This window comes from Cricetulus griseus, assembly GCF_003668045.3.
Source record: "Cricetulus griseus strain 17A/GY chromosome 1 unlocalized genomic scaffold, alternate assembly CriGri-PICRH-1.0 chr1_0, whole genome shotgun sequence".
Lineage (NCBI taxonomy): Eukaryota > Metazoa > Chordata > Mammalia > Rodentia > Cricetidae > Cricetulus > Cricetulus griseus.
Window position 1 is genome coordinate 93,867,987 of NW_023276806.1, and position 15,526 is coordinate 93,883,512.

General features: G+C 43.7%; 1 protein-coding gene across 2 annotated transcripts in view; it reads left to right on the top strand.

Moving 5' to 3' along the window:
• Nucleotides 1-1,721: 1,721 nt before the first annotated feature.
• The window catches only part of Wwtr1 (WW domain containing transcription regulator 1), a 118,923-nt gene continuing 105,118 nt past the window's right edge, over nt 1,722-15,526 (top strand). The window contains exons 1-2 of one of the 2 annotated variants that reach the window (XM_027395013.1): nt 1,722-1,903; nt 2,354-2,788. In XM_027395013.1, coding sequence (XP_027250814.1) covers nt 1,737-1,903; nt 2,354-2,788 — 602 coding nt within the window. In that variant the 5' untranslated portion in view covers nt 1,722-1,736. Of the gene's footprint in view, nt 2,017-2,353; nt 2,789-15,526 lie in introns of both variants that reach the window. The other variant, XM_027395012.2, reaches the window with a different exon arrangement.

Consider the following 15,526-nt stretch of genomic DNA (forward strand, 5'->3'; position numbering starts at 1 on the left):
CAATTTATCATTATCAGTGTTTGATTTGTACAAATTTTATACACCTATATAGTTAGGGGTTGGGTAACCATTTTTCAGGCAAACAGGGGCCATGAGTGGAAAGTTCAAGAGGCCTTGACATAAGGCTACGCTGTTTTTGCCCAGCTTCTGAGAGGCATGGAGGTCACAGCTCAAGCATAGTTAACACTTTGGAATAGGATACAGTTATTCGAGTAGACTAAAATTTTTTTTTAAATATCATTTTTATTGGGGTGGGAGGGACTTATGTGGAAACCAGAGGGCAACTTATGGAAGTTGGTTCTCTCCTTCCACCATGTTGGGTGTGGAAATGGAGCTCAGTTTGTCAGGCTTGCCCGCAAGGGTCTTTACCTGTTGAGCCATATCGTTATCCACTCTTCTATTTCTTAAAGTGCCTTTGTCCTTTCAACTTTCTGGTAGATCATAGGCCTCTTCATTTTTCTATAACTCTGTCCGTCAACTGTGGATTTAATTTTGACTTTATTTTGCTCTTTAACAAGGTGAGTCACAATGCCTGAGTTTAATATAATTCTGTTGACAAACTTGTACCCAGCCCAGGCTAAGCAAAGTGTTTTACGGGTATTGCCTTACTTAGCTTATCATTAATAAACGTCTATTAGAATCTGTGGGTCGGGTAGGGGCTTCCTGGAATTTGACTTAACATGCGGCCACCCTTTCTTGGAGAGAGGCCGAAGGAAAGAAGGAATAGAGTTGAGCAGCTGGCAGTAGGAAGGGCAAGGCCGCCTCCCTCTTCCTGGCAGCTGTCTTACCAGGCCTGAACTCCTTTTTCCCAAAGGCAGGCAGGGGTCTCCACCTCTGGCCCAGGTCCAGTCGCTGGGAGGGTGGGTAGCTTTTTCCGAGTCACTGACACACCCTCTCCATCTTAGCCACCTGCCCCGGTTCCATCCCAGTTCCAGGCTCCCTGGAGGGACTCAGGGACATTCCAATCCTCCCACTACCCTCTCAGACGCCGCGGGAGGAGGGAAGGGGGCGCAATTGCTTGGCTCTTCTAGAACTCAGCGTTGTCTGTTTTTTTTTTTTTTTTCTTTCAACCCCAAGTATCCTGGATTCACCCGGTAGAGCAAACTAACTATTGATGAAAGGCTTGAAGGCTGGTAGTTTACAACCGATTCTTTGGCAAAGCCGCATCTTCAGCAACAGTGGCACTTTTTGGACACCGTCTACGCTCTTGCAGACAATTGAAAGCCAAACCGCCAAGTTGCCTCCTCACCAGACCAAATATGGTCACAAGCGCTAAGCAGCCTTCCGTGGAAAGTCTGGCCTCGCGGGTGTCTCCCTGCGCCAGGGTGCGCCCCGGCCCGACCTCGGGCAGATCCGCGCCCCGTGCCGCGATCTCGATGCGGGGGCGCTCCCGTCAAGGCGAGGGCACAGCGCCCTGGACCGACCCTTTCTGGCCCCTGGCCCCTCGACAACGACTACGTGCCCTCCGTTATCCTCAGGCTTGGATTTTGTCCATAACCCCTTGATTTAACAAGCTTGAGCCATTTTCTCTTTGATCCCGCCCCAAGTCAGTGGTAAACTCAAAGGAATGCAGATAGAGCGCTCGGCGGGAGAGGTCGGCGCGGCGGGGCGGGGGCACGGTCTCACTCGCCGCGAAGTGCCCAGCCCACCCCGCCCGCCCGCCCGCCAGCCCGACCGACCGACCCGGGTGGGAGGAGGAGGAAGAGGAGGGGCAGGCTGACTCCGGCCAGGAGGTCATGCATAATTCAACAGCTCCACTTTCGGCCCGCCTCTTTCCTAGGGGTGGGAGTTTGCTGCAAACTTTGTTTATGGGACAGTCCGGGAGCCTTGGCCGCTGCTCTCGTCTGCTGCTTCTCCGTCGCCTCCTCGCTCAGTGCGAGCGCCCGGGGCTAGCTCCGGGGATGTAAGAGTCCAAACTTTCGGCTGCTAGGAATTCGCTCAGGATCTGCCAGACGGGACCGGGTTCCAGCTCGCTAGCTCGGGAGGCTCCCAGGCTCGGCTTCCCCGCGTGCCCAGGTAGCACCCGCCGCGCCCCGCACCCTCCCGGGCGCCGGGCTCTTCGGCGTCCGCGGTCCCGGCGCCTGGGATCGGCGGTGGGTGTATTGCTCAGGGGAGGCTGCGACCGGGCCTGATGCAGGCACCCTTCCACCTCCCACCGCTGCCTGCTCAAGGGAGCTTCTTAGCTGCGGGAAAGTTGCATAATCTCGGAGGCCAGGGGCGCCCCCTCCCCCCACCGCTGGTCCCTCGACCGGTACCTAACTGTCTCTGCGTTTTTTTTTTTTCTGTCCTTCCCCTGCACAATCTCCTCTGACTTCAACTAAAAGGATGAACTGATCTTCCTTTTCCCTTGCAGAAAGATGAATCCGTCCTCGGTCCCTCCTGGGCTCCCGCCGCCAGGGCAGCAAGTCATCCACGTCACGCAGGACCTCGACACGGACCTCGAAGCCCTCTTCAACTCTGTCATGAACCCCAAGCCCAGCTCTTGGCGGAAAAAGATCCTGCCGGAATCCTTCTTCAAGGAGCCGGATTCTGGCTCGCACTCGCGCCAGTCCAGCACCGACTCATCGGGCGGCCACCCCGGGCCTCGACTGGCAGGCGGCGCGCAGCACGTCCGCTCGCACTCGTCGCCCGCATCCCTGCAGCTAGGCACTGGTGCGGGCGCCGCTGGGGGCCCTGCACAACAGCACGCGCATCTCCGTCAGCAATCCTATGACGTGACCGACGAGCTGCCACTGCCCCCCGGGTGGGAGATGACCTTCACGGCCACTGGCCAGAGATACTTCCTCAAGTAAGTCAGCCGGCAGCCAAGAGGGGCACAACTGTGATGCCCAGGACGCTGTCGCTTTCGTGGTGTGTGCGTGCGTGTGTGTTTGACTGAGACTCTTCCAAGGTTCTTCAGAGAATTGCAAAGTTGGGAAACTAGGGAGTGAGTCTCTGGGAGTTGGACTTGACTAGAAGCAGGGAGCAGCTTTTGTGATCTTAGACACTTAATTCCCTCCTTTAACTAGTTCAGAGCCAGGTCTATTAGCATAAGATAACAGGAACTTTGGGAGACCTTGGAAGCGGTGGGTCTGCCATGAGTAGGTCGTCTGGGTGCTTCAAACAGTCAGGAAAAGCAAGCCGGAAAAGAGCACAGTGCCTAGTGGGTTTACCTCTCCCAGCTGGTGATGTAATGACCACACAGCACAGTGATGTAATTACCAACTGCATTGTAAAGTAGTTATGGGCTGGACCAACAAATTGTGTGGAAATTGGGTCAGGAGTCTTATTATGTTACACTTGGTAACCTATAATACCATCACATTAGGAGTGTGCATTGTCATCGGTCGTGTCACATTGGTCTGGCTTCTTCATGTAGTGAATTTTACATTAGACTCAGTTTTTGGATTAGGTTGTACAGGAAAAATATATTTTCAAATGCTAGAGGAGGTTGGCATTCCTGAGGAAAGAAACAGGCTGGAACTGGAATTGTTATCAGAACCAGTGAGATCATAGGGGTCAGGCTAGCAAAGGCCTATTTGGAAGTTGTAGCTGAACCACTTGGTGCAGAATCACTTCTTGGCTAATCTTCACTGCCAAAAGGAAAAGTGCCTACGAACATGTCTTGAAGTTCATCATAGAGCTGTATCTCTTTGTTGAAGTAGCCTTGTTTCAAAGGTTCAAATGTAAGGTAGCATGTACTATTTTAAAAGTTTAACCAAACTCCTTTTTGGCATTTATCTTTGATACTTCGATTGTTGAGGCCCTAAGAATGAGCATATGGTGGTGGATGAATTTATTATGGGCAAGTCTGAGACTCATACGGGTTGTCATTTCTTCCTTCCCCATCCCAAAGCTGCTGATATTTTGTTTATATTAAGATTTATTTTGCTGGGCAGTGGTGGCACACAACTTTAATCCTAGCACCAGGGAGGCAGAGACAGACAGAAGTCTGTGAGTCTGAGGCCAGCCTGGTCTACAAATTGAGTTCTAGGACAGCCAGACCTATTACTCAGAGAAACCCTGTCTTGAAAAACAAAAACAAGAAAAGATTTATTATATTATTTTCTGTGTATGTGTGTGTGCCTGGGGATATGTGTATGTACCACATACATGAAGTGCCCATGGAGGCCAGAAGAGGGTATTTAATTCCTGGGAACTGGCAGTGTGAGCTGCAACTCCCCTAATTGGGGATTAGGTTGCTAGGAACTGAACTCCAGTCCTCTGCAAGAGCATCAAATGGTCTTGACCACTGAGCTATCCCTCTAGCCTCTTCTTGGGAATACTTTTAATTATTTTTATCTTTGTTTTGGGGGTTGGTGTGATGGTGATGTCCTGAAGCCAACTCAGCAGTCTTTTATCACAGTCGGTGTCTGGATTACTGAGCCATGGTATAGATGTGTGCTCAGTGCTTTGGTTTCTAAATAGTGTTAAAGTCAGGTACATGATGTAATAGCATGGTATTTTTCTAAGTTTACAAAGTGCACGCATGTTCAAAATATCATCATGTATTAAGTTCACTTAGGTAAATGCAGCTGTACATATTTCACCAGGATTTTTACTAACATGGACTTCGCAATAAATATAAGTAGAGTCCAAATAATTTTAGATTGTCCCTTTTGATCTCAGATTATTTTTAAACTGCTCATGAATGCACATATAAATATGATTATTGAAATATGAAATAAGAGCTGGGATTTCCTAATGTCTGTGGAAACATAGACAAAAATGACCTCTAAGTAAAAACAATTTCTTTTCTACATGTCTTTTTAATCGTTAAAATTGCTCAGATGTGTTTGTGATTTAGGGCAAAAATAGAAGTTAGCCTAGTGTATAGAGGAAGTTGTTGTGACCCATTATTTTTGTCCACCCATGCTGCCACAGGTACTCCTCCAACTAAACCAGAGTGATTCTTCATTTCATTTTGAATAGTCGATGGATGGCATGACCTGAAGCCATCCCTGGAAATTTAGTAGCTAAGTGACTAAGAGAGCATAAGGAATTATGTTTTTTTGTGGGTATTGTCTTGTAGAATAAGCAATCTGCAAGAATTCTTGATGTCTCTTAGAGCTTTGCTTGAAGTTTGAATAAGGTCAACGTTCTATGTCATACTTTGTTACACAGCCTTAAGAAAATGATAGCTGTCAACCCTGATTTAATTCTCTTGTACTCTATTACTCAGCTTTCTCATCTGTAAATGGGGCTGGCAGAAGAATCTTATTCATGACTATGGGGACTCAGGGCTGTATCAATCAGAAACCAAAGGTATTTAGAATTGACAAGGATCAGTTGGAGGTTTTAGTGGCTTTTCTGTTGTATTTTTTGGCTAGAAGAGGCTGAAGATGTGATATGGAAGAAGTCATGTTATTTGACAGTGGGCTCTGACGGAAATGATGTCTCCATCTGTTTTGAAGCAGGTGTTCTTTTCCCATTCGAAAACCCCCTTTTTACTTATGTCACTAACACAGCTGAACAATGGCTTTATGGGGAGTGGAGCCTAGACCTCTAAGAGGCTTTTTGCCATCTTTTGTCATTTTTTTCTTTAGGTAAGATAGATTATTCCTAGGTATATGACATCATCACTTTCTGCTACTTTTTTTTATTTACTTATTTATTTTTATTTTTGTTATTTTTATTTTTTTGGCTTTTCAAGACAGGGTTTCTCTGTGTATCTTTGGAGCCTATCCTGGCACTCGCTCTGGAGACCAGGCTGGCCTTGAACTCACAGAGAGAGATCTGCCTGCCTCTGCCTCCTGAGTGCTGGGATTAAAGGCGTGCACCACCAACACCTGCTTCCTTATTTATTTTTAAAGCAGGTCTCACTTTGTAGCCCTGGCTTCTTGTGTCTCTGAGTGTTGGGAAAACCCTTTCTGTTTGTTCTTAAAGGTTGCTTTTTGAATATTCACACCTTTTCTCTGGTGTGGCTACCTTTAAGGGACTCGATAGAGAGGCAAAGATGAAGCTTGATTCCTCTGAAGAGTCTGGGTCCACCCAAGTGCAGTCTGGTTTATTGGTACTGAACCCACCCAGGGCTATTTTTTAGCTTATTTTATCGGTGCCTGAGGAGATCAGAGATTTCAGATCCAGCTGTGGGCAGTCCAACATACATGCTGGGAGCCCCAGTGCTCCCGGGAGAAAATCGAGCACTGTTAATGACTGAGCCATATCTTCAGCTCCCCTACTGAGGTTATCATTTATCTTTAAATTTCTGATTATAATGGAATGCATGGTTTTTGTGCGTGAACCATAAAACAGAATTATAAAGAAAATGATGACCCTTAGTCAACTATTTCAGTCTTTATTCTATAAATGTTATTGTGGAAAATAATAACAATTCTGCTCAAGAAAACTTTCTCCTACTCTTACAAACGTTGACCATTCTTATTAATGATTTCTTTTTCTTCTCCAGACAGGGTTTCTTTGTGTAGCTTTGGAGCCGTTCCTGGAACTCACTCTGTAGAGCAGGCTGGCCTCGAACTCACAGAGATCTGCTTGCCTCTGCCTTCCTAGTGTGACACCACTGCCCAGCAATGATCTTTATTAATAATTGTAGTATTATTTTTTTTAAAGACCAGATCACATTATATAGTTGTGGCTTGGAACTCCTGCTTGCCACTTCCTCCTGAGTGCTAGGATTAAAGGCAAGGTTACGACACCCTACTGTTTGGCCTTTTCTGAAATATATGTTAAAATACAATTTTTTAATCAAAAATCTTCATACTTGGTAAAGATCTAGTAGTACAGACAACAGTGGTTTCCTTCAACTCCTCGGTGCTCACAGCTGAGACCCTTTAAACTTTTAAAAGTTATATCTGTATTTAATTTAGGTTCCCTCTTTAACCCTCAGTGGAAGACTCTGATAAGATAGGGAGAGCATAGTTCCCTCCCGACACTAGTTTTCTGTTTTGTTTTTTTCTGAGTTTGTTGTTTACATGTTGCTTGCCTGCTAGTCATCTTTGTTTTTCTTTTTTTCTCTCAACTTTTTCTTTTTGTTTGTTTTTAAGGTCAGTATCTCGTGTATCCCAAGCTGTTTTCAAAGACTGAGAATTCCCTTGAACTTGTGGTTGATATTCCAGCCTTTGCTCCCTGAGTGCTGCTGAGATTTCAGGCATGTGTGACCATGCCTAGTTTATGTTGTTGAGCCCATGGTTTCATGCATGCTAAGCAGGCACTCTATCAGCTGTGCATAAGCCCAGCCATTTTGTCACTTTTGGTAAGTCAGTGACGTTTGGCTAGCTTCTGGTTCTTACAGGACCTGTTCACATTATCAGAGCCAGGAACCTATAACCCGATTTTTTGTGTGCTTTGTCTAATGGTGAGACAGGATCTCACTGTGTAGCCCTGGCTATCTTGGAATTTGTTCTGTAGGTCAGGCTAGTCTTGAAGTCACAGAACTCTGTAGCCCAGGTTGGCCTCAAATCTATAATGATCATTCTCAGTCCCTGAGAATTTGGATTATAGCTTCAAGAGTGACCATGCTGGGTTTCCGACCATACTCATAATCTTTCTTTCTTCCTGAGGGAACACTTTTAATATTATTGAGCTACTATTTATTAATTCCATGTAAGAATAGTTTTCATTATCACGTTTTCATATATGACTGTCATGTTCTGTCATCATATTTACTCCCCATTATCTCTCCTGACTTCCCATTCCCCTGGCCTCTTCCTCTTCTCCAGACAATCTCTCGTCTGTTTTCATGTCTTTTTCCTTTTTCCTAATTAATAATTAGTGAATTATTAATTCACTAATTCCTAGTGAATTAATTGGGGTTGCTTACATGAGCATGGAAAGGGTTATTTATAGGGCATGAGGACCTTCCTAATGGTGACATCATTGAAGAAAATGGCTCTCCCTCCTAGGCAACCATTAACTCCTAGTATCCTCTCAGGAAGAGATTGGCCCTCATGAGCTCCACCCTACAGCAACTGGTGACTTCCTTTAAATACTCAGGGAAGGTGGACCATGATTTTCTAAGAAAATTTTTTTCTAGTACATCTAAGTAACTTCATGCATTCATGTATTATTTGTCCTTATAAATTTGTCCATGTAAAATTGTCTAGGACATATTTTGTGCTCTGTCCAGTCCTTCTGGGCTCTAAGTCGTGTTATATATAATCAGTGTATTGTGTCAAGATTTGAATTTACGTGTGGATGAGGTCTTACAGGGCTTCAGACAGAGAAGTCCTTAGACATCCTGTGAGGGGCAGGAAGGGGAAGAGTCAGAAAGGCAGGAGGAAACAAAACAAACAACCAAACCAAACAAAACAAAGATGCCTGGAAGCCAGGAAAGAGTATGCCAAGAAGGAGGAATGGTTAGCACTTCGAACCTACATGTGTCCAGGGAACATCACCCACTGAGTCCACTCTCTTGTCTTGGGCTATGGCAAAGCCTGGAGGCACTAGATCATGTGTTAATTTAGTAATTTAGTTTTAGAAAAGAGAAAAATGAAGGTTTCAGAGAGGTATAAGCTACATATTCTCTACAACCCGAAAATACTCTTATAATAATCTCTAGTGACTTTGACATGGAGGGATTCTCTCACTTTGTAGGTCTAATGCTTTGTAGAGAGACCGTACATTTGCTTAAGCACTCTACTAAAATGAGATCTGAAATCAGTATTTTTACACTAAGTTACAAGATTTGAATTTGGGGCCTGGAGAGTTGGCTCAGTCATTAAGAGCATTTGCTGTTGTTGAAAAGGGCCCAGGTTCAATACCCACCTGGCGGCTCACCGCCTCCTCAGGCACTAGACAGACATACATGCAGGCAAAACGCTGATACTCATAAAATAATAAAAGTAAATCTAAAAATAAAAACAAAACAAGATGCAAATTCAAGTATTACCCTAATTGATATGATAACCACTTGTCCAGGTCTCCACTCTCAGCTCATGGTCAGTCTTTGTTAGTTGGGGTGTCTCAGTAACATAGCCATGTAGCCATAAAAATAGCAGATTATGTTTGGAGACCTACGAGTTTATAGTTCTGGAACTATAACTGTAGTTTTGAGTGAGGGTTTATCTTTACTGTGTTTTTGTTATTATTGTTTCTTAGAACTCATTGGTACTTGGAAAGGTCATGCTGAGATTAATGCAAATAAATTCTCCACGTTATATTTGATTCTATCAAACTAAGTTGAGTTTGGTTACATTTTATGGTTAAAGCTTATATTGGGATTAAAAGGCTGTTTCATGTTGCTGGACAGATTGGCTCAGCTTGTAAGAGCACTGACTGATCTTGTAGAGGACCCGGGCTGGATTCCCAGCCCCATATGGTGGCTCACAATTATCTGTAACTCTAGTTCCAGGGAATTCTCTTCCAGCCTCTAGGGGCACCACACATACATGCAGACACACAAAAAAATAATAATAACAAACAATTAAAGGTTATTTTATTTGCTACATTTTGCAAATTTAGGAGCAAATGAGATTGTGTTACAGGTTTGGGATTTATATAGACATGAATTTAATAGGAAGGTTAGGGTTTGTAAAGGAAACAGTTAAGTTCTTCTGTTCATGATATTCTTGAAGTTTTCTGTTGTTTTGTTTTTGTGTTTTCTTTTTTCAAGAGGGTTTCTCTTTGTAGCACTGGCTGTTCTAGAACTTGCTTTGTAGACCGGGCTGGTCTCTCAGAGAGATCTCCCTGCCTCTGCTTTCTGAGTGCTGGGATTAAAGGTGTGTGTCACCACGCCTTGCTCTGAAGTTTTCTGAAGACAAATTTGATAGTGCAATTGTCCCCACTTGATGAGTCTTTGTTTTATCTAGTGTGTGGAATATAAGCCCATGTATATGAAGCTTTGGGAAAATACGGATTTTTAAAAACACGATGTCATCGAATGCATATTTGGTTAACTTGTGCACTTTATCATAAAACCCAGTTACGCATTTACATTGTGGGAGAACTTGAAGGAATGAAAGTTAGGAATCAAGTGAGGAGAAGCTGCTAGGAGGTTAAGCTTATACCTAACTGCAATCTTTCCTTCCTTTTTTCTCGGTCTTTAGAAAAGCTATTCCGTTGGTGGTTTAAGACAAGTTCAGCTTGAGTTACTAATCTAGCAGTTTCTGCATTTTGCATGTGAAGGTGGTGAGGGTGGGCTCTGGCTTGATAAAGGCAGCTCTAATGGAAGTCACTGTGGTCCCTTCAGTACACAGTATCCATGTCTGCTGCTTGAATTTAGTTACTACTGATCAGTGATGATTAAGCAGCCCTTTAACAGTAGGAGTAGAGTGTTGGTTCATTATGGAGAAGGGGGTACCAGTGTCCTACAACTTTCTGTGAAGCTTTAGCCCAAGTCTGTCAGGTGTTAGAGTAAGTTACATAGTATTGCAGCCTTTGTAATTATTAGCCCTAGTGACGTGAGTCAGGTGTTGCCCCAGTGCTTGTCATTTAACCTGGTAATTGGCCAGTAATAGTTAATTGGTTAAAAACCTTTAAAGCATGCAGGCTTCTCAGTTGCACATGCATCAGATGATCAGCTTACCTTCTAGGTGAACAGGGGGCTGCAGGACAGTTGAAGAGCATTGTCAGTGCATGCCTTGGAGCAAGGTGTCATGATGGAGTTTTAGCAGTTTTTGCAAGGCCCTTCTTAGGACTGGAAACACCTTGGGTGATTCATGCCTGCCGTATGGAACCTAGGATGGAGAGCTGAAGGAAGAAAGAAATATAAACCTGCATATGAGCATGGTGATATAAACTATTGTCATGGAATTATGTCCCCTGAAAAGATCTTACTTACTGGTACTTATCACGAATGCCACAGTGTGGTTTGAAGTCAGGATTAATTGCAGGAGTTCCTTTTTCTCTTTCACCATGTGGGTCCCAGGGATTGAACTCAGATTGTCACGAGTGGTGGCATGTCCTTTACCTGCCGAGCCATAGGTAGCTGTACATGTTATAATAATGCACATGTGTATATATTCAGAGACAACTTTTTTATACACCAACTCATTGGTACACTAAAGAAAAATCAGATTTTTTTTTTTTGCATGCCCTGGTATGCCCCTCTTTATTGGTACCTCACTTGCCTACCATGGCAATAGTCATTTTTTATATATGTATATATTTATATTTATATAAAAAGAGCAATAATGGCAATATGTTATGCATCAATAGCAGCAACAGCTTTTCCAGGTTCTGTAGTCCTTTGAACAAAATTGTAGCTATACCAAAACTGACAGAAAAATCAGATTTTTAAAACATTCATTTAGAAGCTCATATTTAAGTTTTGATGAAATGTTCTTTTACAATTCATTTTTATTAAAACACAGATTCCTTTCTCGTGCAATATACCCTGATTATAGTTTCTCCTCCTCTTCTCCTCCCAGTACCTCCCCACCCCCACCATATCCACTCCCTTTCTGTCTCTCATTAGAAAAGATCAGGCTTCTACAAGATAACAACCAAACAAAATAAAATATAGTAAGATGAAGTAAAAACTATTATATCAAAATTGGTCATGACAGCTGGAGGAAGTTACAGGAATCCCAAGAGCGGGCACAAGAGTCAGAAAGACCCATTTGTTTTCACAGTCAGGAGTCCCATAAAAATGCTAAGATTACAGCTAAGATAGCTGTAATATATACATAGAGGACCTGGTGCAGACCCACGTAGGCCCTGTGCTTACTGCTTTAGTTTCTGGGAGCTCATATGAGCCCTGCTTAGTTGATTCAGAGGGCCTTGTTCTCTTGGTGTCCTCCATCCCCTGTAACTGTTAACAATCTTTTGTCTCATTTTCCTCGACACTTCTGAGCACTGGAGGGTGGGACTTATTGGAGACCTCCAATTTAGACTGTCTTTCAAATAATGTCGGGTTGTGCGTTTCTGCAACTGTTTCCATCTGTTGCCAGAGGAAGCCTCTCTGATGATGACTGGATAAGACATTGATCTATGAGTATAGCAGAATATCATTAGGAGCCATTTTTTTAATTTTTTTTTTAAGATCACTAGTGTTTGGTTTTACCCAGGGTCTCTGGTTCTTGGTTACCCAAGCAGTGTTGCGTGTAAATGTCTTCTAGTAGAGTGTGCCTCAAGTCAAATCAGACATTGGCTACTTACACAAGTTTTATACCCCCATTGCCCTAGCATATTTTGCAGTCAGGACAGATTGTAGGTCAAAGGTTTTGTAGTTGGGTTGGTGTCCATGCTTCTCTTTCAGTAGACTGTAGAGGACCTTCTCGTACCAAAGAGACTAGAATGTAGAAATGTAGGGGTGAGGGCTCTAGGCACCAGCTCAACTTCTTGTTCAGTGAGTTGTGTCAATGTTGTTCTCAACAATGTGCCCCTCCCCCCCCAACACACACACACACACACACACACACACACACACACACACACACACACCAGTTGCAGAGAGCAAAGCTTTGTCTTAGCAACAGCCTGGGTTGTTTTCAGGTTTCCATGGTACCCTCTTGGCCAACAACTCACTTGACTGCAACTGAGTCCCACCACTGGAAGCCTCACCTGGCGACAAGAGATGGTCAGTGAAGACTCCATATATGCCGCATTACTTGGAGTCTCATTAGGATCACCTTTATAGATGTTAGGAAGTTTCCACTGCACTAGGTTTCCACACCATCCCCCAAATGCCCACCCAATTCCAGTCATCTCTCCCTGCACTCTATCCTGGTACTCTCTCCTCCACATACCCCCCAGTCACTCATAAAATATATCCTATTTCCCTCTCCCAGGTTGCACTGTGTCATGCTGGCTGGCCTAGATAGAACTCAGTATAGTAGAAAAGAATAATTTCAAATTCATGGAATTCACTTACCTCTGCCTCCTGATTGCTGAGATTAAAGACATGGAAGTGGATAAAATTCAGATCCTCGGGCTTGGCAGCAAGCACATTTTGCTTGCTCCCAGAGTCGTGTTTTTTTTGTTTTTTTTTTTTTGTTTTTTGTTTTTTTGTTTTTTTGTTTTGTTTTTTTTTGAGACAGTCTTTTTCCATAGCCAGGCTGGCCTTGAACTCACAGAGATCCTGAATGTTGAGATTAAAGCTGTGTGCAACCATGCCTTGCTCAGAGTTGCTTTTTATTAGAACCACATTATTAGACTAAAAGTAGTTCTTTGGCTAGAAGCAAAAGCTGTCATGTTATGATAAAGTGCATGGGGGACCTTGGCGGATTCCATGGTGTGGTGAGGGTGACCGAGGCGGGGGACAAACATGCCAGGCAGACAGAATTTAAGTGAGAAGTTTTATTAGAAAGGGAAGGAAGGGAGGGAAAGAGAAAAGAGTTAAAGAGACACAGAGACAGAGAGAGGACAGAAGAGAAGAGTAAGACAGGTAAAGTCCTCTGCCCCAGGGGAACAGCGGGAAAGAGAGTGTAAGTGGGCCGGGGGTCGTCTTTTTTTTTTTTTTTTTTTTTTTAAAGGGATCCTTTGTGCCTGTGTGCAGACTATGTAGCGGTGGAACCATGGGTTTACCAGGGTACTGCCTGAGTGCATTCTGCCAGGTGACAGGGGCAGGCCAGCGTAATGTCATCTGTCAGTTTCTAAATTCACAGTGGTAGAAGTGGTGCCTTCTAACCTTTATCCATAGACAAAGCTGCAGTTTATGAAGATGAGCTGGGGGCAAGCTATAGAAACTTGAATGAGTCATGTGACATGTGGCTATGAATGTGAGAAATGGCCCAGGTTGTTTGCACTTGGCAGTCTGAATGGGCTTTGAACATGAGGAGAGATTGCATGAAGTTATAAATGGTTGAGTTTTTAAAAATGGCCTTAAGGGGTTTTGTAGGAAACATGGCATACTTCTTGTAAAAAGTGGGCTGTGAGGGAGGGAGACCCAGTTAGCTGTGTTAGGACCCTTGTGATGTCATGAAGTTTCAAAGCTAAATTTTTGGGGAAGGTGGGGAAGGTAAGAGAAGGTTGATCAAGTGTGTGGAAACAGACATACGTGTAAAAGTCTTGAGGTGCTTTGCAGATAGCCTTTGTTACAGGGTCGATCGTTGCCTGGGTTTGCTGAGGGATAAAAGAGCTTCCTTGAAGAGTGATTTGCTTCTTTAAAAACCAGCTTGTTGTCCAGACCTCAAAACCCTGAAAACAGAACCATGGCTGTGTGCCTTCAGGTACCATTGTGTGCTGGCTCTTTCTGACAAGCTCCGCGAAGCAGGAGATTGCAAGCCAAGACTGCTCCTTTTGCAGTATTGCCTGGTTTTATTCTTAAGCATAGTGCTAGAGTGGCTAGCTTTGGTTTGCTTCTTGTCTGGAGCTTGCTTGGATGAATTTACAAAACCTGTTTGTTTCACCCATCAGCCAACTGGGCCTTACTCATAATTCCTGAACTTTGATTATGGGGTTATTATCAGACAAGAGTGTCTTTGTCAAGGAGCATGTTTAATACTCTGGGGTCTAGCGTGACTAGCGGATGTAAATTGTATGGAAGTAATTAAATGTGAAGGAAATGTCATGTGGGCTGAATTTAAATGTACAGACTTTGTGGCATTGATTTTTTTTTCTTTCTTAAACTTATACCAAGAAGGGTAGAAAGAGAAAAATAAAGGTTCAGAGAGTTAGGGAAGCAGATACGGGGATCAGACTCCTCTTCTGGTTAAAATCTGAAGTCAAGAGCGGGTATTATGTGAATGTCATTGCCCTTCATATGAACCCTTTGAGTCCAGATGCCAGGGAACTCGATGTGCTCAGGAGTTTGAGCCTTTTCCCAGCCAAGTATCTTATCTAGATCTATCTGTATATCCATAGAGGAGTGGGTTTTCTATGTCACAAAACAGGCTTGGAGGGAGCAATGTAAATGGTGCCTGTTTCTCCAGTTTTTGTTCCATTTTCTGCCCAGGGATGCCACGAGCTTCATACAGAGGAGCCACTCTTTAGATTTCTGGGCAAGAGTCGTGCATTTCTCTCCTTGGATGGGATGTCCTCTGCCTCTGTGCTTGGCTTTTTGAGACTTAGCCAACTCCCTGTCCTCTCTAACACCCTAGTGGACCAAACAAGTAGAAAGCCTCTCCACCTCTTCCAAATCCCCATAGTAATTTAATCTGTACCATGAAATATTTGGCCATTAAAATGTTGTGTAATGCTTATTATCAATAGAATGGGCTTAATTCATTTTCCTGACTTGGCATCTGAAAATATGGACCAGGTGCTGTGTTAACTTTAGCTTCATGTACACTGATGGCAAAGAAATACAGTGTTGACATTGAATGTATTAATTAATTAATTAATTAATTAATGTGTGTGTGTGAGTGTTTGTGTAGATGACTGCAGTGTCCAAGGAGGAGACCAGAGGCATTATTAGATCCCTGAAGCTGGAGTTATAGCTGGTTGTAAACTGCCTCACATGGATGCTGGGAAATGAACTCAGGTCTTCCATAAGATCTTTTAACTGATAAGTTATCTTTCCAGCTCTCCAACATGCATTTGAAGTCATTATGTCACTGGGTGGTCAGAGGTGGAAATGGACACCTTTAGATTTGATGCAATAGTACAAGTTTGATTTGCAGTTGAGTTTGGTCACAGTAAACTCCCCTTGTCTGTCCTGATGGAAGGTACTTATGCTTTATTTTCATTCTTTATTTGTAAGTTCCTG